Genomic DNA, 21,527 nt, shown 5'->3' on the forward strand with positions numbered 1-21,527 from the left:
TTGGAAGATGTTTCAGGTCATGGCTTTTGCTGCTTCTTCACCTGCACACCAGGAACACGTGAAAGCTTAGAGTGTGGATGAAGTGTTGGGGAGATTCCCGGAGGCTGAGCAACGTCTGATTTTGCTGCCACACAAGGCACTGCTCTTCTGTGCAGTGTCCCCAGGAGGGGCTCATTCAAACTCTGCTTGAATCTCCCTAGTGATGGGGAACCCCAACACCTCAGAGGTAGCCTGTGTCCTAGTTGTAAACCCCAGGCAGGTCTTTCCTGTGATAAGCATTAAGTCTACTGGCAAGTTCATCGATCACTGGCCCTCCGGAGTGACGGGGAGTGAATCTGTTGGTCCCAGGATAGTGGGAGGGAGGCAGCATGAAGGCCATTTGTCTTTTTTTTTTTTTTTTTTTTTTTTTTTTTTTTTTTTGACAGGTAGAGTGGACAGTGAGAGAGAGAGACAGAGAGAAAGGTCTTCCTTTTTGCCATTGGTTCACCCTCCAATGGCCGCCGCGGCCGGCGCGCTGCGGCCGGCGCACCATGCTGATCCGATGGCAGGAGCCAGGTACTTATCCTGGTCTCCCATGGGGTGCAGGGCCCAAGCACTTGGGCCATCCTCCACTGCACTCCCGGGCCACAGCAGAGAGCTGGCCTGGAAGAGGGGCAACCGGCACAGAATCTGGTGCCCCGACCGGGACTAGAACCCGGTGTGCCGGCGCCACAAGGCGGAGGATTAGCCTAGTGAGCCACGGCGCCGGCAGCCATTTGTCTTGAACATCCTGCTCACAGAGTTCTCAAATTCAGACTCCCCATGTTATCTATACATGGGGACAACTGCCAAACAGGAGATGATGCTCATTCTGATATCTCTGTAACTGTTATAATACAAAGCCACGGCCTGAGGAATGCCATTTTCTTTATGTCAGTACTGATACTTTCTCTTTTTTAAAAGAACCCACACTTTTATTATTACTACGACTACATGGCCATTTTTGTGAGTGTGGGAACTCCGCTTTAGAAAGCAGAGCTGCACAAGGTTCTAGTGCAGAAATTGCCATCATGCCTGAAATTCAAAGTACAGCTGAGTTGGCTGCACAGAACTCTGCTTACTCAGTGATGCGTGTGAGCGGATTCGCAGCTTCTTTAAGGATATGTGCAGATCCCAGGAATGAGCACGGAGGTGCTGTGACGATGGGATGTTAGGTAGGAAGTTAAACATAAGCCTGTGTGTGTGTGTGTGTGTGTGTGTGTGTGTGTGTGAGAAGGGCCTGAAGAAACCAGCATCTGCTTTGGAAGCCCCAGAAGCCCAGCATCTTGCACTTCAAAGTCCTGCTCAGATCCTGATAACCTCCCAGGTGGCTCCAGCCCTTCCCCCAAGGAAGGCTCCCAGGAGAATTCTCTCTCCTCAGGACCAAATGGGTTACCTGACCTGATAACCTGGGGCAATAAAACCTTCACAGATGCCCTAAGGGAAGCCCCTCTGCTCTGCCCTGCACCAGCAGATCTGGGAGGAATTTGCTTATTTTCACCCAACAAACCCTTTCTCCAAGACTCTCCATCCTTTGTCCTGGAGAAGAAGGAGGAGGGGTAAAGAGACTCCCTTAAAAACTGCAGTCCAAACAAAGCCTAAGTGCTCAGCTCTCTGCTCTCTGCTGAGCCACCCACTGGCCTGCCCAGGTGAATTCTCTCCATTCAACCATGGAACCTCGCTCTCCTCCAGTCCTAGTGACTGAGCACTCTCTCTCTGTCCCTTCCGTTCTGACAGATGCCTTGTCCCTCATAAAGCCTTTTAACTTTACTCTTTGTCTCACGCCCGAATTCTTTCTTGTGTGAATACAAGAATCCCAAGGTTTCCACGGCTCTTTTCTCCTGTGACAGTGACTTCCATGAAAGCAATTTGATTTGCTTTCCATTTTTGGTATGGCAAGGCAGTTAACTTATGACAAGAAACTCATCCTGTGTCATGTTAAATGCGTGTTGCTGTCTTTCAGACATTGACGTTTCAAGGCAAATGTGGTGTGTGAATGCTCAAACCTCAGGGAACGGCAGTCAAGTGCAATTGTAAGTAAAACTGCATCAAAGGCCGGCGCCGTGGCTCACTAGGCTAATCCTCCGCCTTGCGGCACCGGCACACCAGGTTCTAGTCCCAGTCGGGGCGCCGGATTCTGTCCCAGTTGCCCCTCTTCCAGGCCAGCTCTCTGCTGTGGCCAGGGAGTGCAGTGGAGGATGGCCCAGGTGCTTGGGCCCTGCACCCCATGGGAGACCAGGATAAGTACCTGGCTCCTGCCATCGGATCAGCGCGGTGCGCCAGCCACAGTGCGCCGGCCGCGGCGGCCATTGGAGGGTGAACCAACGGCAAAGGAAGACCTTTCTCTCTGTCTCTCTCTCTCACTGTCCACGCTGCCTGTCCAAAAAAAAAAAAAAAACTGCATCAAGTGTGCCAGCTGACCATGAACCATACCCTCAGCGTGCTCAGCTTGCCCTTGCAGGATTCTGAGCTATTCTCCTTGACAATTCCATTCATTATAGTGCTGCTCCAAGGGGTGCACATGGCCAGTTTAGGGGGGGACAGTGTAAGTATTATGGGAGCATTCCTAGATTTCCACATAGAATGAACAACATTAAGCAGTCTGATTGGTTAGATGAATAATAGCCTCTTCATTCACTGGGCTGGAAAAGCCAAACAAGAAAGGAAAAATCCAATTACAAGGCTAGGGAATTGGAAACTCCTCAGGCCCCGAGAGTACTTGATATCACTTAATAAGAATTTCTTCTAAGTGAAGCACCACATTGCCTCTCAGTTGCTCTGTAAGTGTGAAAGAGCCTTTGCTGCTATTCCAAACCATTTGTTGTTCCTTAGACTCAGTAACTAAGCGAGTTTTCTTTCAATGGTATCTCTAGAGCTAGTATATGCCATGCTTATTACATGTGCACTCTCAGAAGTCCAGATATAAATTCCGAGTCTTTTTTCCTTAGGCTCTTTTATCTCCTATATGGCATTGAATGAAGCTAATGAGCACTGTTTCAGAGGTGAGCAACTTGGAAAGGATGAATGGGTGTTCTGCAGGAACGCAGATGGGACCCACCAGGATCCGATTCACTTCCTTGCCCACTGCCTGTTCCCACTTTTGTCATCACTTCAGAGGAAGATAGCGATTCACATTGTTTTTACTTATTTTTTTTTCCAGTCTCCTCTGGTAGAAAATTCCCTTCCTTTCCTATCATTATAAATGTTGATGACATCATCATTCCCTGTGACTCCGGAAGTCATGGTGCTGGGGACAGTGGCTTTGACTCCCTTTGGAAATCATGATTACATTGTGTTTCTGTTGGGTATTTAAGTGAAACATTTAGAACACACCCGATCTTTATGATCCTGTGTTGGCATTCTTTTTCTTTTCTAAAAAACATATACTGAGATCCTCCATAAACAGAAGTGTCCTCTGGGAGTTCCTGCCAGCTAACAGCGCTCATGTGTCCCCTACGATCTTCTTAAACTGAGGAGCCCTTGTTGGGTATATCCACTCTGTGTCTACACCTCCACCTTTTCCCAATCCCTTTATGTTTCTAAACTAAACTAACTAAAGCACAGTTACAGCTGTGGTGGCAGCAGCTGTCATTTCCCCAAGCGTTCGTTACTCCCAGCGCTCCCAGTGTGATCCTTAGCCAGGGAGTCAGGACTGTCTGGAAGCGTCTGAAAGAAGCAGATCTGCAGTGCAGCCTGGTGTGAGACTGAACAAACCTCACAGCCACCATGAGGCATCAGGCAGGGGGCTGACGGCTTCACTCGCCTTATCTGATTGATTCCCCACTTAAGTACCAGTGTCATTTCCCTTTTATGGACGGGGTCACCACTTGCTCAAGGGTACGCCGCTGAAAAGTGCTGGAGCCAGGATTTGGACCCAGGCAGCAGCAGACACCAGAAAAGTGTCCCAGCTCATCCACATTGGAGTTGAGGGTGGCTGACTTCCACCTCTGCCCCAGCCTGGCCAACGCAGAGCAGCCACCACACTCAGGAGGAACGTTTACCTGCCTGCTGCATCCGTGTAAATTTCAGGCTTTTGTCTTCCCTTATTTTACTCAGAGTTCTGAAGCCCATCCTGAACCACTTCTCAGAGGTCTTCAACCCCACTCCGAATACAGCAGTGAAGAGCTGAAATGGAGAGGAAGGCATGCTGTTGGTGTCTGAAACCATCGCAACAACTTTGGTGCCTTTCAAGGACTCAGGCAATGAGAGCGGGTACAAGGCCACCCCTGGACCGGTTTCTTCTGCATGTGACAAGCAGGTGGGTGATGGTAATTTTGTGTGGGGCGAGTCCTTTCGTGACGTAGGATATGATGAAATGAAACAGAAGTGTGAGGCAGGTTATGGCATCTGTGGAGGGCTTGTCTGTGCTCGCATGTGTGGGAAGTTATCCCTGCCATGCTTGTCTCTCTGGAGTCTCTGCACACAGCCATGTGCTGCATATCTGCCTTCATATTTCAAAGAGGGATGCTCATGTAGGCTATGTAAGTTCTTCACTATCACCCAGCTGGCAAGTAGCAGAGCCTGGACTTAAACCCCAGTCTACACCCCATACCTGGACTGTGGTTCACAGTCACATTTTAGACCTTTGCATGATTTCTGAATCCAAAGGATTAGCAGAAGTTTCTTCCACCTGGGGCCAGTGTTGTGGTACATTGGGTTAAGCCACCACCTCGGACACCAGCATCCCATATGAATGCTGGTTTGAGATCTGACTGCTCTGCTTCCCAACCAGCTCCCTGCTAATGCACTTGGGAAAGCAGCAGAAGATGGCCCAGTTATGTGGGCCCATGCCACCCGCATGGGAGATCAGAATGGAGTTCCTGGCTCCTGGCTTCAGCCCTGGCTATAGTGGCCATTTTGGGAGTGAGCCAATGGAGAGGAGATAGATCTCTCTCTCCCCCCTCTCTGTCATTCCGCTTTTTAAATAAAACACATATAAAATCACTTACTTTGAAGCATTGATATCGTTCATCATTTAACACAGCTTTAACTTCAGAACTTTCTCCTTCTTCAATAATTTCCTGCATGGGTGATTTAAAAAATATTTTAAGTTAGTGAAGCTGGGCACTCAGACTGAGACTCTCCATTCACTGATTTCTCATGAAACTGGCACCTGTTGCATGCATTATGTTTCTCTGGCTGATACAGAAAAAAGTTTCCCTGTAATCTCAAAAATCCTGGCTCGTCTGACATCTAAAACTCCTCTATGACTCTGAGGGATCACAACGCAGAACAAATAGGTCCTAAATTACAGGATCCCAAGCCAAACATCCACTGACAAATGTGTGCAAATTATTATTATTATTAAATACACAAATGTATTTGTGGTTATTTTCTTTTCAATGGGCATCAACTTGCTGGAATTAATTAATTAATTAATTTGCATCCACTGAGAAGCCAGTCCATGTTCAAGTCCATAGGCCATCTAGCTCAGGGCCACCTTCCCTCTGCCAGAGCTGGGATTACTTTCCTTCAGTAATGTGCTTTGCACCTGACAGTAGTGAAACTTATTACTAGACAGCCAACTTGCCGTGCCTTAAATGTCATTAAATAAATCGGCACCACCCTGGCTCTCTTCCTGGAACAGGGGAGAGATGCAGAATCAGCAACACTGCACGTCATATCCCCCCTGTGCCCAGAGCTCTTTCTCCATTAGCTGGCTTCATGTAGCTCCTGCTGTGATACTGTTGAGATTAGGATTATACATATATGTGCATCCATCTCAACATATATGTGTGTGTCAAGGTAGACACATAAAAGGTACACAGAGAAATACATATGTAATTATAAAGAAAAGTAAATCATGAACACCACATCTTTGTAATTGACAAGAAACTCTGTTAGCTGTCCCCCTCCCCCGCCATATGCCTATTAGGGGGTGGAACGTATCCCGTTTCACCCTTACCTCTATGATGCCCTTCACCTTGTCCCCCAGGCAGGGAATTCCTTCTGTGTCCTTCATACTGACGATTGGGAACGGTAGAGATTTCAGGACCGAAGCTGCTCTTATAAATGTCACGTAAGAATCCTCATTTTCTCTGAACTCAGAATTTTCAGCCAAAATCTCAAAGGCATCCTGAATAATAGTAATAATAATGAAGTAAGTTATGGGTCTGTTTCTGAGACCTGGAGCCAGCAGCCACTTGTGAATGCATCTTGCTCTCCTTTAATTATTAGCACAACACCTGCCCCTGTCCACGTCCTTCAAGGCCAGAATTAGATCCCTATATCTTTGCACCTCCCTTGTGGGATGGAGTAGACTTGAACTGAAAATACAGGCTTCAGAGTGCCTTGTGAGGGAACTCTGAGTTCCCTGCCATTAGACACTCAGCAATGGTTTAACCAAAAACTCCATCTGTTGCTCACCACATCCTACCAGTCATGACTTGGCACGATCCTTTCCTCTGCTGTGGTCCCCACCAGCCTGTGGCCAGGCTTCTGCCTTGGTCACTGCGCATTCTCATCTCTTGGCTTGCACATAAAACACAGGCAGCACTTAACCTAGGCTTGAACGAATGGGTGTGCTCCTGGGGCATATAGACCCGAGTTCAGAGTCTTTTTTTTTTGACAGGCAGAGTGGACAGTGAGAGAGAGAGACAGAGAGAAAGGTCTTCCTTTGCCGTTGGTTCACCCTCCAATGGCCGCCGCGGCCGGCACGCTGCGGCCAGCGCACCACGCTGATCCGATGGCAGGAGCCAAGTACTTATCCTGGTCTCCCATGGGGTGCAGGGCCCAAGCACTTGGGCCATCCTCCACCGCACTCCTTGGCCACAGCAGAGAGCTGGCCTGGAAGAGGGGCAACCGGGACAGAATCCGGCACTCCGACTGGGACTAGAACCCGGTGTGCCGGCGCCGCAAGGCGGAGGATTAGCCTACTGAGCTGTGGCGCCGGCCGAGAGTCATTTAAGATGGGGCACGTGTGCATTGCTGGCGGAGGAGGAAGCAGTTGCCGCCTGGGACATCACGCTCAGCACGCCCAGGCACTGCTCTTTCCTGCACTTCCTCACCCACGTGGAGCTGACACGCATCTGACCGTGCTACTGCAAGTTTACTCCAGCTGGCCACTGACTCGAGGCTAGGGGACTAGCAGTTGTGGACTTGCTCAGGTCATTGGAAACACAGTGACCCCACTTCACAGCCGGGCATGGCTTTAGAGGTGACCTGGCTGGTTTCCTGTTACACAGGTAGGAAAACTGATGCTCAGAGAGGACTTGACTTGTCCACGCCTCGTCAGGACCAGAGAGGCTGGAATGCAGGGCAGCCCTGTCTTGTGATTGCCCAGCAAGTACAGTTGATTCACTATTGCTACTTTTTGTCATTTGCTCTTAATGTTTTACACTAATCACCATACTTGGATTTTCAGAATATTTGTCTTTGATTAGTGGTGTGCCCACTCATGATACCTCTCATTAAATGATAATCCAGTGTCTCTATAGAATGTAATGTAACAGTATTTATCCATTTCCATGAAAGATGGTGACCCATTTCTGGCAGAAAGAAGGACCAGAGATCAGGCAGGGGTGGGTAGGTGTTGGGGAGGCGTCTCCAGATTTTCAGAAAAGTTTATAACTGACGTGAGCAAGCCCTTCCTTGGCTGTGGGTGTTGGTTACCGTGAATATGCGGTTACAGTTGTTCAGAGTGGTTCTCCTCTTACACGCGTACTCGGAGATCCTGTGCACAGCAAGTGCTGGAGCCTCCTGGGAGCCTGGGTTGGGACTAGCTGGGCAGTCTTGTCTTACCTGGACAAATGCAGAAGCACTCATTTTTAATAACAATTATGGGAATAATGGGGACATGTACAGAGGAAAAGACTGGAGGTAGTTTGATGGTAGCTGTCTCTGGAAGGAAGATAAAATTCTAGAAGGCTCAGGGTGGGCATTTGGCCGAATGGTTAAGGTGTCCACATCTCATATCGCAGTGCCTGGGTTTTGTTCCCAGCTCTGACGCCTGCTTCCAACTCCCTGCCAGTGCAGACCCTGAGAGGCAGCTGCTGATGGCTCAAGTGCTTGGGTCGCTGTCACCCGTGTGAAAGACCTAAATTGAGTTCCTGGCCTCTGGTTTCTGCCCGGCCCAAATCTGCCCGTTGTATTTTGAGGAGTGAACCAGTGGGTGGGAGCTCCTTGTCTCCGGGTCTCTGTGTGCCTTGAGAATAACATTTTAAAACTTAAAGAAGGCCCAAACTTAGTGTCTGCACATCTCTGATATTTCAGTTTTCTATCATTAACATGAATAATTTTTGAAATCAGAAAAAATGAGAAAGAGCTACCAATTAAATATCATCTTTCTTTCCTGTGAATTTGTGGAATCCTGGTCCAAGCCCCCTTCCCAACAGTTCTAGCACTATTGATTGAGGACTTGGCATTAAGAGCTTAACTTTATTATTTTCTTTCTGAATAATGATAATTAGAGAAAAATAGCTACCCTCTGTTTTCTGGCTGCCGGAATATTAGGACTTACATATGTTTTAAAAAGTTGTGTGTAGACATGTTTATAAAAACAGCTACCATTTATTTATTCAGTGTCTGCTCTGTAGCAGGTGCAGTGTTATTCCGACCTTCCTGACCATCATGTAGGCACTGTTGTCATCTCGTGTTAACAGAGGAGGGAGCGGCAGCTCAGCAGGGCCACACAGGGAGCAAGCAGAGAAGCTGGGGCACGGCCCGGGGCTGAAGTTGTAAAGCTCGTGTTCGTAGCCACCAAGCGAACGGCGATGACAACCACAGCCGTGATACTTACAACAAGCTGGTGCTTCCCTGTCATCTCCACGGGTCTCCCTGCTCCCATGCATTCTATCAGCCAGGAGACGTCGAGGAGTTCGAGCTGGGAGCTATCTTTAACTTTCTGTACCTGAAGCCATTCCAGAACATCGGAACCCGAGTTGTTCTCTGCTACAATGTGGGTGACAGAATCACTGCAAAAGCCAAGACACAGTAAGCAGCTGAGAGGGCTTGCAGGTCAGAAGCTCCCCTTCCCTGGAGGTTTGAGAGCATTCTGTGTGCTGGGGAACGACGCTCACTGGCCCTGGTCGTTGGCACAGATAATTTAGACCTGCAGGCTGGGGAATCTTCTCTGCTTTCTGAAGCAGAAATGGTCTGTGTTACATATCAGAGAATTAATCTTAATTTTCTTAAAATTAAGAAAAGATTACCAGGACCGTGACAGCAATGGCAAACCAAGGTCTGGAGAAGGTGGGAGGTGAGATCGTTCTTGTCGTAGCACTCAGTCCTCTGCCCTTTCACATTTATTTGTAGAGAGCTTAAATCCAAGGGCTCGCACACTTGTTTGACTGTGACCCACAGTTAGAAAAACATTTTACATCACTACCCCAAATAGAAATAGGGGGTCGTTATAGATGTCGATAGGCTTATAACATCTCTCTTAGTCCATCTGGGCCACTATACCATAGAATACTATAACTGGGTAATTTATGAATAAGACTGCATTATTCACAGATCTAGAGGCTGGGAAATTCAAGATTGAGGCTCTAGGAGATTCAGCATCAGGTGAGGGCCTGTTCTTCACAGTGGCACCTGCTACGTGTCCTCACGTGGTGGAGAGGGAAGACAGCTCTCGGGGGCCTCTGTGATAAGGTCATTGATCCTATTCACCTAGTGGAGCCTTCAGGTCCCAATCATTCCCCAAAGACCCCGCTTTCTATTACCATCACCTTGGTGATTAGGTTTTTACCGTGTGAATTACAAACAGTCCGACCTCAGCAACCTCCCACTCACAACCGGTTACGGTTGTCGCTCAGAATCTGTGGGGGGTTGGTTCCAGGATCCCCGCAGATACCAACATCTGCAGATGCTCGTCTTCCTTATATGAAGTGGTCTAATTTGCATAGAACCTACGCACATCTCCTTGTGTTATGCTTCGCATAACCTCTTGGGTGCTTGTACTACTTAATGCAAAGTAAATGCCATCTAAATAGCTGTTACACCATATTATTTTGTGAATGACAAGACAAAGAAGTCTGCTCATGTTCAGCACAGACACAATGATTTTTTGGGGGTACTTTTGACCCATGGCTGGTCGAATCCAGGGCCCACAGATGTGGAGGCCCAGATGCAGAAGGTTGAAATCAGCCCTTGGGAAGTTCCGTTTTCCGTGTTTGAAAGCACATCTCTGTGGTGTAGGAGGGGCAGGGATGTCTTCCCTAACAACCACTGAGCACTTAACACACGTCATCTCCTTTAATACTCACGGGGCTCCTCGGGGAAGCATTACGTCATTCATGCTTACAGTGACAAAGCTGAGGGGCAGAGGGTGTGGAGGGAGACCCTGACGGCCCGTGGCTGGTCCACGGTGCCTGTCCTTGCTGATTGTTTTCTCTGGGCCAGCCATGTCATTCCCGGTTTTTAATCAGTCTTCACAGTCAGCATCACATAACTGAACCCAAAGATTTTTTAAGGCCGATTCAGCTCAAAGAGTCTATGAATCTGAGCACTAGCATGGGCCAACAGCATCCCCAGGCATTCAAGAGAAAAATTCTCCTCTCTTCCTGTCCTGTTCTCTTCCTTGACGTCTCTCTCTCCCCAGGGGCTCCTGCCTTCTTTGGCTCTTCAGTCCGCCGGATGGGTCCTGCCCCACTGCGACATGCACAGCCCTAGCTGGTGGTGCGAGAGGTGTGGGCACAAAGAAAAGGAAAGTGTCTGGACACTAGTGGCGTGTGTGGTAAAGACAGCCAATGGTGTGAGTTGTGCTAAGATGTGGAACGTGCATGGGATCCACAAGTGGTGTTCAGAGAAGCCAAGAGCTGGGTGTGGGTTGGGTGAGGTGTGTGGCTTTGTGGCAGAGCTGAGATTTGTGCTTAGTTTTGGTGGATGGGTAGGAATAAGGTACCTGGAAGGCAAAACTCTGGGTCCTCCTGGCTGAGAAGATTTGGAGCTCGGGGAGAAGAACGCCTAAGTTGCAGTGGAGACTTGGCAATGGGAAGCGGTTGCAGGCACCGCGGAGTCGGGAAAACCACGTCAGAGAGAGTCCTGTCCTCAACCTTGGTTGAGGATGTTACATCTTCTTTTCTGGAGTCAGTAAAGGTTTTTGTGAGCAGAAGATTGAAAGCACAACAATAGATTTTAAGAAACTAATCTGGTACACACAGAGTTGGAGGGAAGGAGATGGATGGTTCCTTAGGAGAATGAAATAGTGGACCAAGTGTGAGAGGTGTTTAACCCCGGGAGAACAGGGAGGGGCATCCGGCTCCAGCTCCCCTGTGAGAGAGAAGTGGGCCTGGGAGTCTAGTGCTACTCCAGGTTGTCTACAGCAGAGCCAAGTGCCTTGAGTGCAAATAGGGATTTAGGAAGCCAGGTCTCTTTGAGGGAGGAGGCGGGGGAATAAATTGTGGTTTATTTCGAGCATGCTGCATTTGGAGGATGGCAGGGGGTTCAAGCAAAAATATCCAGTTGACAGTTGGAATCTGAGGTCATAGCTGCGGAGAAGTGGGCACTGGTGCCATGTGGGGGACAGGATGTGTGAAGTCAGGCCTGATCAAACAACATTTTACCAATGTGGGGGGAAGATGAGTCATGTGAGTTATGGCTTCCCTATTCTAGGTCCCTGCACTGTAACTCTCAAAATTATTCATGACAGACTTCTTGAGAGATTCTTTATGTTGAGACTTCGGGAAGACAACGGAAGGATTAATAGGCTTAGAAAGGAAGTGTTATTTCATCTATATTTCTGCCCTTTGGAGGAAAATATTTTATGATAACATTTGTGATATAATTATTATTATTATCATTATACATAGGGTTTGGCCTAAACCTTAGAGGGAAAAGAGTATGCTGAAGGGGAGTTCTGGGGACCCACTTCCAAATTCAGGGCCCTCATTGTCTGTACCCTCACTGCGTGTTTTCCTAGGAGTCCTGGCACAGTGTGGGCGTGTCTGAGCTGACACCGTTGGATGGGAACCACGTGTGTTTCTTGGTTAATATGAGCGAACTTGTGGATGGCAAGGCTGCACATCACCTGAAGGATGACTGATTTAAATGCTCAGTAAACAATTAGCAAACACAATGGCAATGACCACAATAGGCACACACAAGAACAATCAATTGAACAAGACTTCTTAAAGTAGTGCTACAGTGAGTTCAGTATTGCTGGTCACTGGCTCTCAACAAGGTAAATCCAGAAACTGTAAGTCAGCATTTACAAAGTTGTAATTTTAAAACATATATATTTATACATTGATTTGAAAGGCAGAGTGCAGAAGAGAGAACAATCTATCTTGAATCCATTGGTTCACTCCCCATATGGCTACAACAGCTAGGTCTAAGCCAGGACAAAGCCAGGAACCAGGAACTCCATTCTGGTCTCCCAGATGAACGGCAAGGGCCCAAGTATGATGTGGCCCATCATCCACTGTGTCCCCAGATCCGTTAGCAGGGAGCTGGACTAGAAGCTGAGTTTACCAGGATTCAAAACAGCACTCTGATGTGGGATGCCAGCATTGCAAGCAGCAGTTTAATCTGCTGTTCAGCCCCTTTAATTGCCTTTTGACATAGACACGGTACTTTTATCGTGCGATTTTGTATTTTAATGGAAGCCTTTTTTTTTTTTTTTTGGAAGCTGGTCCTGCACCACAAATTACTTAAGCTATTTAGAGAATAATCTCCTTTTCTGGCACAGTCTGTATTTGCTGTCTTTTATATTGGCCAAGTTCAGCTGAGCCAGGGATACCCTTGGTCCCTGCAGACAGCTCAATATCTGACCATGCTCATTCACTTTCAGTTCTGAGCCTGACCAGCCGTGTTACCAGGAGACCTGCTGCCTCTGGTGTGTGCTGCTGACAGTACCTCCCTGCCGTGTCCTGTGTTTGGTGGTGCAGTGGTTAGCTCTGTGCTCTGTACACTCTACTATAAAAATACTGATAATATGGGAATATGGCTGTGTGATAGTACAGTGGGCACATTTCATAGATTACCTCATTTAATTATCAATAACACTTTGAAATAGGTATTATCACCCCCATCTAAAAATGAGAAGGGTGCTTAGCCTAGTGGTTAAGATGCCGATTAAAATGTCCAGGTCGCACATTTGAGTACCTGGGTTTGGTTCCTGGCTCTGGTTGCTGACTCCAGCTTCCTGCTAATGCAGACCCCAGGAGGCAGCAGTGATGGCTCCTGCGACTGGGTTCCTGCCTCACACATGGAGACCTGGATTGAGTTCCCTGCTTCTAGCTCCTAGTTTCAGCCTGGCCCAGTCCCAGCCATTGTAGGCATTTGGGAAGTGGCCAGGGGATGCGATCATGTCTCTTTTTCTCTCTCCTCTTTCTGTGTGTGTGTTGTGTGTTTTCTTTCTTTAATAAGAAAGGAGCGCCTTGAAGATGTTAACCCCCACCCCGCCCAGCTCTGACTGATGGCGTGGGGTGTTGCATCTAGGTCTGTTTTATTCCAAAGCCTGTGTGCTTGACCTTCTGTGAGTTCACATCTGTGACTTTGTGCTTTTCCTGTGCCCTCTTTTTGCAGCAGGAAGAAGGTCTGGATGGGGATCATACCGATGAGAAAACCTCCAAAGGGCAGAAACATAAATGGAACAGCCACTTCCTATTAACACCGTTAGACCCGTCAGCCCTGCTGCTGCCACATAGCCTTCACATTCTGCAGTTTTATGTCCGATATCATATGCGCTATAATAAGATTGCACAACATGTAGAACTGACCTAGAAAACCTGAAAGGACAGTTGCCATAGCTACACCCCAGAAGTAGAAGCCACCTGAGGCTATCAGGCCCTTGGGGCTGCAGGTTTTGCCTAAAGCTCTGAGGGAGATGAGTGTGTTAAGATGGGGCTCATATTCCAAATTCAGGCCCCTCCCCTATCCAGGCTCACCACCCAGCTCTGTCACCACTGTCCCTTCACCTTGGATTCCTCTAGATGTAGCCTTGTCTCTGACAGCGACACCAATACTGAGAACTCCCGGGGGTGGGGGGAGGCTGGGGAGGGCTGCTGTAAAACCACACAATAAAACATCGGTGTATTCAGCAGGAAAAGACTGGAAGGAAATCCTCCAGGCCATTAGCAAGTGTGATAACCATACACACACATGCACACATGCACTCACAGATACACACGTGCACACACACACTCACACACACACACACACAAGTACAGATTCCAGCTTAGTCCTCATAACTCCCTCATGAAGTGAGCAATAAGACTTCAGAGGAGAGACCTGAGGCTTGGAGAGCTCCCATGAAGCCAGGATTCAGACCCAGGTGTGCCTGACCCCAGAAACTCTTTAACGCAGTTCTAGATTGAGGAGGTTCCGCTTGTTTGAAATACTTTCCTGTAGCTTCCCTTTCTCTACCATGAACTAGCTATTGTCACTTTTCTACTTAGGGAGAAAAAGCCACATGAATGTCACATTCAAGGGCAAATAAATCTGGGATAGGGGCTGAGGTTGTCCCTGGCTCGCTCTCTCCAAAGGCCCCAAGGTGCTGCTGAGGTAGCTGTTCGTGAAACATCAGAGGATTTAGTTCTTTCATTGCACCTAATTTCTCAACTGTGACCAATTATTAATGTCTTGGACTAAATCTAGAAGGCTTTGAGCCAATTATAACAATTCTGAAGCAGCGTTTGCCTCTGGTTATAAGCATGTCTGGTGGCCGGCATAAGCCCCACTCATTGTAGTGCTCAACAGAGGCTATAGAATGAATTGGAGAATGAATGACTCAGTAACTGTAAAGGAATGTCTCTCATACCACCAGGGACACTCAGGAAACTAGGTAAAGATTCAGATTCCAGGTTCCCTGGGTCTCACTTGGGGCCTGGGAATATGCATTTTGACAAGTTCCATTGGTGATTCTGATACAATTGCTCTGTTCTGGTTATCTATTGGTGCGTTGCTGATGATTCCAAAATGTAATGGCTTAGAAAGGCAATGATTTTGTTACATAGTTATCTATGTACTGTTTACATAGTACCTCACAATTTTTTTGGTTAATAATTCATGCTGTCTTGCCTGGGTGATCCTCTGGGACTGAATGGTGCCTTGGGGGTACTGATTCTCCCTGTGGTTCCCCACTCTCATCTTGGTGAGGATGGCAGAAGGCTGGGTTCAGTATAGCTATCAGCCCAAGCACATTTACACGTTCTCTCTAAAGAGAATCCAGACTTCTGGGGTGCCAGGGTAGTGTTGCTGGAACACACAGGAGCTACCTGCCCCTTTGGACCCAGCCTCAAAAGTCACACAATGTCACTTCTGCTGTCCCCACATTGGTTGAAGCAGACACCATCCTTCCCAGATGCAAGGGATCCACAGTCTCTGCCTCCTCATGGGACCAATCCTGTTTTAAAACCACCCCTCAGCCCAAGAACTCCACAGTGAGCACCTGCATTGTGGAGAAAGCTTCTCCCTGGAACTTCCCCAGCCTAGACTTGATTCCTATGCTGGCCTTCGGGCTGAGTTACAGCAGTGTTTTCCATTGATCTCTGCAGGTGCATGAGGTAGTGTTAGGGGGTACACAGCTGAGCACCTAAAAGCCTGTACATATTTATATCTTATTTTTAAATTATGCATATCAGGCCATGATTTTTATGCATCTTATTCCCTAGGACAAGACTAAATATTTTTTAATGATTCCAGTTAGGGACAATTAAAAGAAGCAATTAAGGAAAGGCAAGTAGAGGGAGGTTGGATAATGATACTAAAATAGAATTAGATCACGGCCATAAATTCTAGTATTCTGCAGTGTGGTAGGGTGATGATAGATATGATAAATTTACAATAACTTATTGTATATTTTATAAAGAACTAGAGGGATTCAAGGGCTTCACACACAAAGAAATGATACACATGTAAGGAGATGGAAATGCTAATCACCCTGAGTTGATCTTTACCCATTGTATACATAAATATATATAATTGTCATGTGTCAATTTAAAACAAAACAAATTAAGTACATAGTAATACATGTGATAAAACATACCACAAGAATTGTGAAGAGGTACTCTATGCCTAATAGGCCTTGGGATATGGAATTTAAGTCTCAGATCTGAAATTATTTTTCTCAGATAATTCTGATGCTCTTCCTGCCTTTCCTTTTTTTTTTTTTTTTTTTCAGTCTTGGAGGCAGAGAGAGAGAGAGAGGTAAAATGAGAGACAGAGGGAGCTCCTGTCCACTTGTTCACTGCACAAATGCCCACAACAGCCAGCACTAGACTCAGTTGGAGCCAGGTGCTGGGAACCTCATCTAGGTCTCCCACAGGGGTGGCAGGAACCTAGTCACTTGAGCTGTCACCTGCTGCGTACCTGGTCCTCACTGGCAGGGAGCTGGAATCACGAACTGGAGCTGAGGATTGAACCTTGGCACTTCAGTGCTGGACACAGCTATCTTAAACTGTGTGTTAACTGCAAAGCTAAATGCCTGCCCCTCTGCCTTTCCTTTCGTAGTTGCTCCTGTCTCTCCCAGTGCAAGGAGCAACTTCCTCCATGAAGAAAGCAGCAGCCATGCTTTGTTGCCTGGGATGCACCTTCCCCACCTGCCCGCCCCCAGTGTGACTGTCTCAGTCTTCCTGGATGGTCACCTGCTTTGTTCCTCAGAAGTGCTTCTTTCTGATTGTTCCAATCCGATGTTGAGTTTATTTTGTAAGCAATGACTTAGTCATTTATAGTTAACCTAGGCTGTTTACAGTTAAAAAAAAAATCTGCCAGTTTCCCATAGCAACTGATGCGTTTCAGAATCCTTGAACCAGAAAAATGGAAGCAGCTCTATTTGGTTTTATCCCGCACTCATACCAGCACCAATAAAGACAGGCTTGCACTCTAGTCCTGCTGTACCTGTGACCTGGAAGATCTTGCTTGATTTTATTTTAAATGAGATTATGAAAATTTTCACTAAAGTTTACACATTTTGATATAGGAAATAACTTGAACCAGAGCATGACTACAGAGTACCTTCCATGCTCTTGAATTTGTAAAAATAAAATCTTGGTAAACACAATGGTAAAATCGCTCTCTGAGTGAGTATTTCTCAAAACCCACCATGTTTAAGAGAATTGTCTATGGTCTGCAGGTGAGGTCCACGCATGAGACTACACAGGGCCTTCTGGAGTCAGGGAGGGGTGACCCAGCAGAAGGGCTGGGAGCCACCTCAGACTGGCAATCCCAGCAGCTTTCCAGGAAGAAGTCCTCTCCTCTGGCAGGTGGGGGGCTTCCAGGGGTCTTAGATCTTGGAGCTGCCTAGGGTGAAGGCATTCAAGGTAGACAAGGCGAAACAATGAAAAAAGATAGAAGAAAAACTAGTAAAGTTGTGTTTGGACAGTGAACCTGGAAGGGGCCTGGAGATGAGCCAGTTCTACCTCGTCTTGTTTCTGTGACAGGTGACATCTGGCATTCTGTGTGTTTTGCAAACAAGGACTCTAGCTATTTTGATTTCACACACTACAAATTTGAAGTGCTAGCACCTTGTCAGAGATAAGCAAAGCCAGGTTACAGAGGTAAGGACAGATTGTGTTCAGCAGCGACCACTGCTAAAGAGGGCCCCGAGCGCACTGAGCTCAGCTTTGTGGGAGTAACAGGCAGGAGACTTCCCAGGCCGGGATACGCTGGGGGAAATGCTGAGCGGGATCAGGTGCCTTGGCCACCTGGGTCTGTCAACTGGAGCTCATCTGAAGGAGAAGCACACTTCCATGGTGCATGTCACAGCAAGGTGTCCGCCACGGCCTGTACCTTCCCACAGACTGGAAATGAGAGTCATGGCCTTGAATGTTTGCATTTCGAAGACAAGGCTCTCAGCTCCTGCCAGTTAGAAGGTTTACATCTCACCGGCAGAGAAAGGGGTTATAATTGCAGCTTTCTGAAAGAACTGCTCTAGAAGGGGGTCCAAAATAACACAAGAAAAGTAAAGGGGTAGGGAGGAAAATGCTATTTTTTTAAATAAAAAGGGAGACCAATGCATACTTGGAATCCATGGTATTCTTCTTATTTTAATTCTTGGTAACAACACAGGTACAATTGCTGGCTTCCCTTTCTGATTGAGAACTCCGTGCTTGGGGGACTGGTGTCTTCTGTTATTTTGTGTATTCAGAACCTCACCAATACCAGGGAACTTCAAAAAGCTTGTGAAAACTAGAATTAAGGTAGGGGCTTGGCCTAGTAATTAAGACAAAGATGTGTGTACCAATTCAGAGTGCTTGGGATCAAGTCTGTTCTCTGGCCCCTGACCCCAGCCTCTGCTAATGCAGCCCCTGGCAGGCAGCACTGATGATTCTAACAGCTTGGTCCCTGTCACCCCTACAGGAGACCTGGATTGTCTTCCTGGCTTTCAGCGTTTGCTGGCAGACCGTTGCAGACATTTGGTGAGTAAACCAATAGATGGAAGCTGTCTCTCTCTGCCTCTGTCTCCTGGTCTCTCAAATAATATACACATTGTTGAAAATGAAACTTAGGGGCTGTTGCTGTGGCGTAGCAGATAAAGCCGCTGCCTGCAGTGCTGGCATCCCATATGGGCACTGGTTCAAATCATGTCTACTCCACTTCCAATCTAGCTCTCTGCTATGGCCTGGGAAAACAGTAGAGGATGGCCCAAGTCCTTGGGCCCCTGCACATACGTGGGAGGCCCGGAGGAGGCTCCTGGCTCCAGATCAGCACAGCTCTGGCTGTTGCGGCCAATTGGGGAGTGAACCAGCAGATGGAGGACCTCTCTCTCTCTCTCTCTGCCTCTTCTTCTCTCTCTGTGCAGCTCTGACTTTGAAATAAATATATCTTCAATAAAAATAAATAAGATTAAATTAAAATATCATTAAAAGATCGATTTACTTTGATGTTAAAATTTTAAGTCCATGCATTTTTTTATTAATATACATTCTCCATGAACCTTGTGGAGCTCCCTTGTACTGTAGAGTGCTTGCTAACCAAATTCTTTGTTGGTGACAATCTCGCACTGTGTCTGTATTCATGCCTCCCAGAGACACCATTGTACACAAGTCACGGGGGTCTAGGCAAGATGACACTCTCACGTGGCAGCTTTCCCTCTGCCCGACCAATGGACTTAACAAGTGCTGGACCGCTGGGTGCCAGTAGAGCCAACCTTCCTGGCTACAGCTCTTTCTTACTCAGCATCAGTGATTTGGGTTAAGACACAGAGAGGAAGCTTAGTTAATATCCTATGGAAGAGGGTTGATGATTGAATACAGCTTCAAAGTAGCTCAGTGGGTTGGAACCCCAGATGAAATAAGAATGTGGCAAGCAGGGGATTCTGATCCTTGTCTAACGTGTCCTAGGTAGTCAAAAATTTGTGAAGCTACTCTGAAATTTAGGATGTCAGCCATGGAATATCCCTTTCATAAATGTGCAAAAATGCCTCCAGGGACTTACCATTTCCCTAATTCATGCACCCTACAGCACAGGAACTAGGAAGCATGTGTGTATCTTTTCATTAACATAAATGTTAATGAAGCCCGACCCAGATAAGGTGCACATATGCTGGAGAGAATAGGAAAGCTCCAGAGAGTTCAATCAGTCTGTTGAGGTTCATCTATGTTTAGGCCCAAGTAAAGCAGGAATCAGTTGTTTTCTCAAATTTAATCTTCTTGGCAGCCAAAGAGTATCCTAGGAATGGTGGGAATTGCTGCCTATTTCAGAGCCTTTTTTCTTTCCTTTTTTTTTTTTTTCTTTTTCTTAGCTCCTCTTTCTGCATCTCATCTCCACTAGGATATAGCTCTCTTTTTGATGAGAAGCATCCTTTCTTTTAAATACCACCTTTCTGGGCAGGCATTTGGTGCAGTGGTTGAGCCATCACTTGGGATGCTCTCATCCCATAAAGGGGTACCTGAGTTCATGGTCCACCTCTGACTCTTGGTTCCAGCTTCCTGCTGAGGAGCACCTGGGAGGCGGCAAGTGATGGCTCCAGTGGTTGGGTTCCTGTCATCTATGTGAAAGGTCCAGAGTGAGTTCCCAGTTCCTGGTTTCAGCCTGGCCCAGCCCTGGCTGTTGCAGGCATTTGGAGATAAACCAGCAGGTAGGAGATCTCTCTCTCTCTCTCTCTCTCTCTCTCTCTCTCTCTCTCTTCCTTTTAGATACATAAAGTAAAATAATATATAAATTCTAAAAATACATTGCTTTTTTCACTTTAAAACATAAGCTCATTGTAAACAAAAAAAGTGGAAAACAAAAACACCATAACCTTTCCCTACCAAATATCGCCCTTCCTAAATAACTGCTCATGACATTTTGATGGCTCTCCTTCCTGTCTGTGCTTTGCTTGCTTCTATTCTACCTGATCATATCATGGAGAGAGAAGCCTCACTTTGGGATTTTCCTGTAAAAGCCAGTAGTCTAGCTGGTTAACAAGAGGGCGGTTCCCTTTGCGTAGCTGTTCCAATTTCTCGAGGCACATTGGCATCCCTCATCTCATTTGGTGATGACGTCAGACGGAGCAGACCGTTGGTCAGGGAACTCAGGCCGGGGAAGAAAGCCCTTGCCTCTTTACCACATGGCTGGGGAGGGTCAGGACCAGGATTTAAGGTTTCTAGATTTCTAATCTAGAGATTTTCCCCTACAATGATTTTTACTTTTGTTTCCGATTAAAGTCTATCTATGTGCAGAAATTCTGTTTGGGAGCTGGGACTTGCGCTTCCTGTGGTTTGCTTTTGTGCTGTAGTGCGCCCTTGTGTTTAATGTGCCTTCTGAGTGCCCAGTCTGGGGACTCTGCCACCATCGCAAGCACAGCAGCAGTTGGATCGCCTTGCCCTAGTTTCCTCTGTTGCCTGAGCAGCTGGCCTTGGCCCATGGCAGGAGCACCTGGGGCACAGAGCTGCCTCTTCCTCGCTCTGCCAACAAAGAAACTTGCCTCCCATCATCTCCCGAAGGACCTGCCTTAGCCACTGTGTGCATGCTGGTTGCTGAGTCTCTAACTAAGTCAGGGAGCCCCTGCTGGGAGCCTGGACATCCGCAGAGCGTTCCATGTAAGTGGTCTGGAGCTCACCTTCCTGCCTAACCCTTGTCACACCCTCTGACCACAAAAAACAGTTGCATATTTGCTAAGATTTTTATATCTTTGGCTTTAAAAAATTTTTTTTTACCTCTTTACCTATGTAAGCTTTTTCCTCCTTGATGCTATCATATCATGTAAATCTGTAAGATTAGGCAGACCTAACCATTAGATGAAATCTAGTATTTTATGGAAAGGATGTTAAGAAATAAGATTGAGGATAGCCACAGGATCTTAAAAAGAGGAACCAAAAAATGAGACATGAAGGGGAAAAAGGAAACCATGTGAAGAGAAATAAGATGTAAGAGACCATAGGAAGCTCCTGGTTTCCCATAAGTAGGGGAATTTAGAAAATAAAAAAAGTCACTATGAATTATACCGTGAAAAAGAACGTGTCTGATTATTGACTTTTGAAATAAGTCTCTCCAGCACTTTAAAGCTGATTTTGTTTTTAGCAGAAGATGTTAGTGAGTTGTAGCTTTAAAGCAAACTGTCTTTTCCCATTGAGTGTGCTTGGTTTCCTGGAGGAGCCTGTCACGGGTCTTTCCCTCACACGGTTGACAGCCCATTGCATGGA

General features: G+C 46.9%; 1 protein-coding gene across 2 annotated transcripts in view; it reads right to left on the reverse strand.

Moving 5' to 3' along the window:
• DNTT (DNA nucleotidylexotransferase) overlaps positions 1–21,527 on the reverse strand; it is a 32,037-nt gene that overhangs the window by 9,032 nt on the left and 1,478 nt on the right. For both annotated transcript variants that reach the window (XM_070057485.1, XM_002718550.4), the window contains exons 2-6: positions 8,756–8,930; positions 7,630–7,758; positions 5,924–6,094; positions 4,968–5,039; positions 4,020–4,143 (exon numbers count right to left, since the gene is read on the reverse strand). In XM_070057485.1, the coding sequence (XP_069913586.1) occupies positions 4,020–4,143; positions 4,968–5,039; positions 5,924–6,094; positions 7,630–7,758; positions 8,756–8,930 (671 nt within the window). The remainder of the gene's footprint in view (positions 1–4,019; positions 4,144–4,967; positions 5,040–5,923; positions 6,095–7,629; positions 7,759–8,755; positions 8,931–21,527) is intronic.

Source organism: Oryctolagus cuniculus, chromosome 15, assembly GCF_964237555.1.
Source record: "Oryctolagus cuniculus chromosome 15, mOryCun1.1, whole genome shotgun sequence".
Taxonomy (NCBI): Eukaryota; Metazoa; Chordata; class Mammalia; order Lagomorpha; family Leporidae; genus Oryctolagus; species Oryctolagus cuniculus.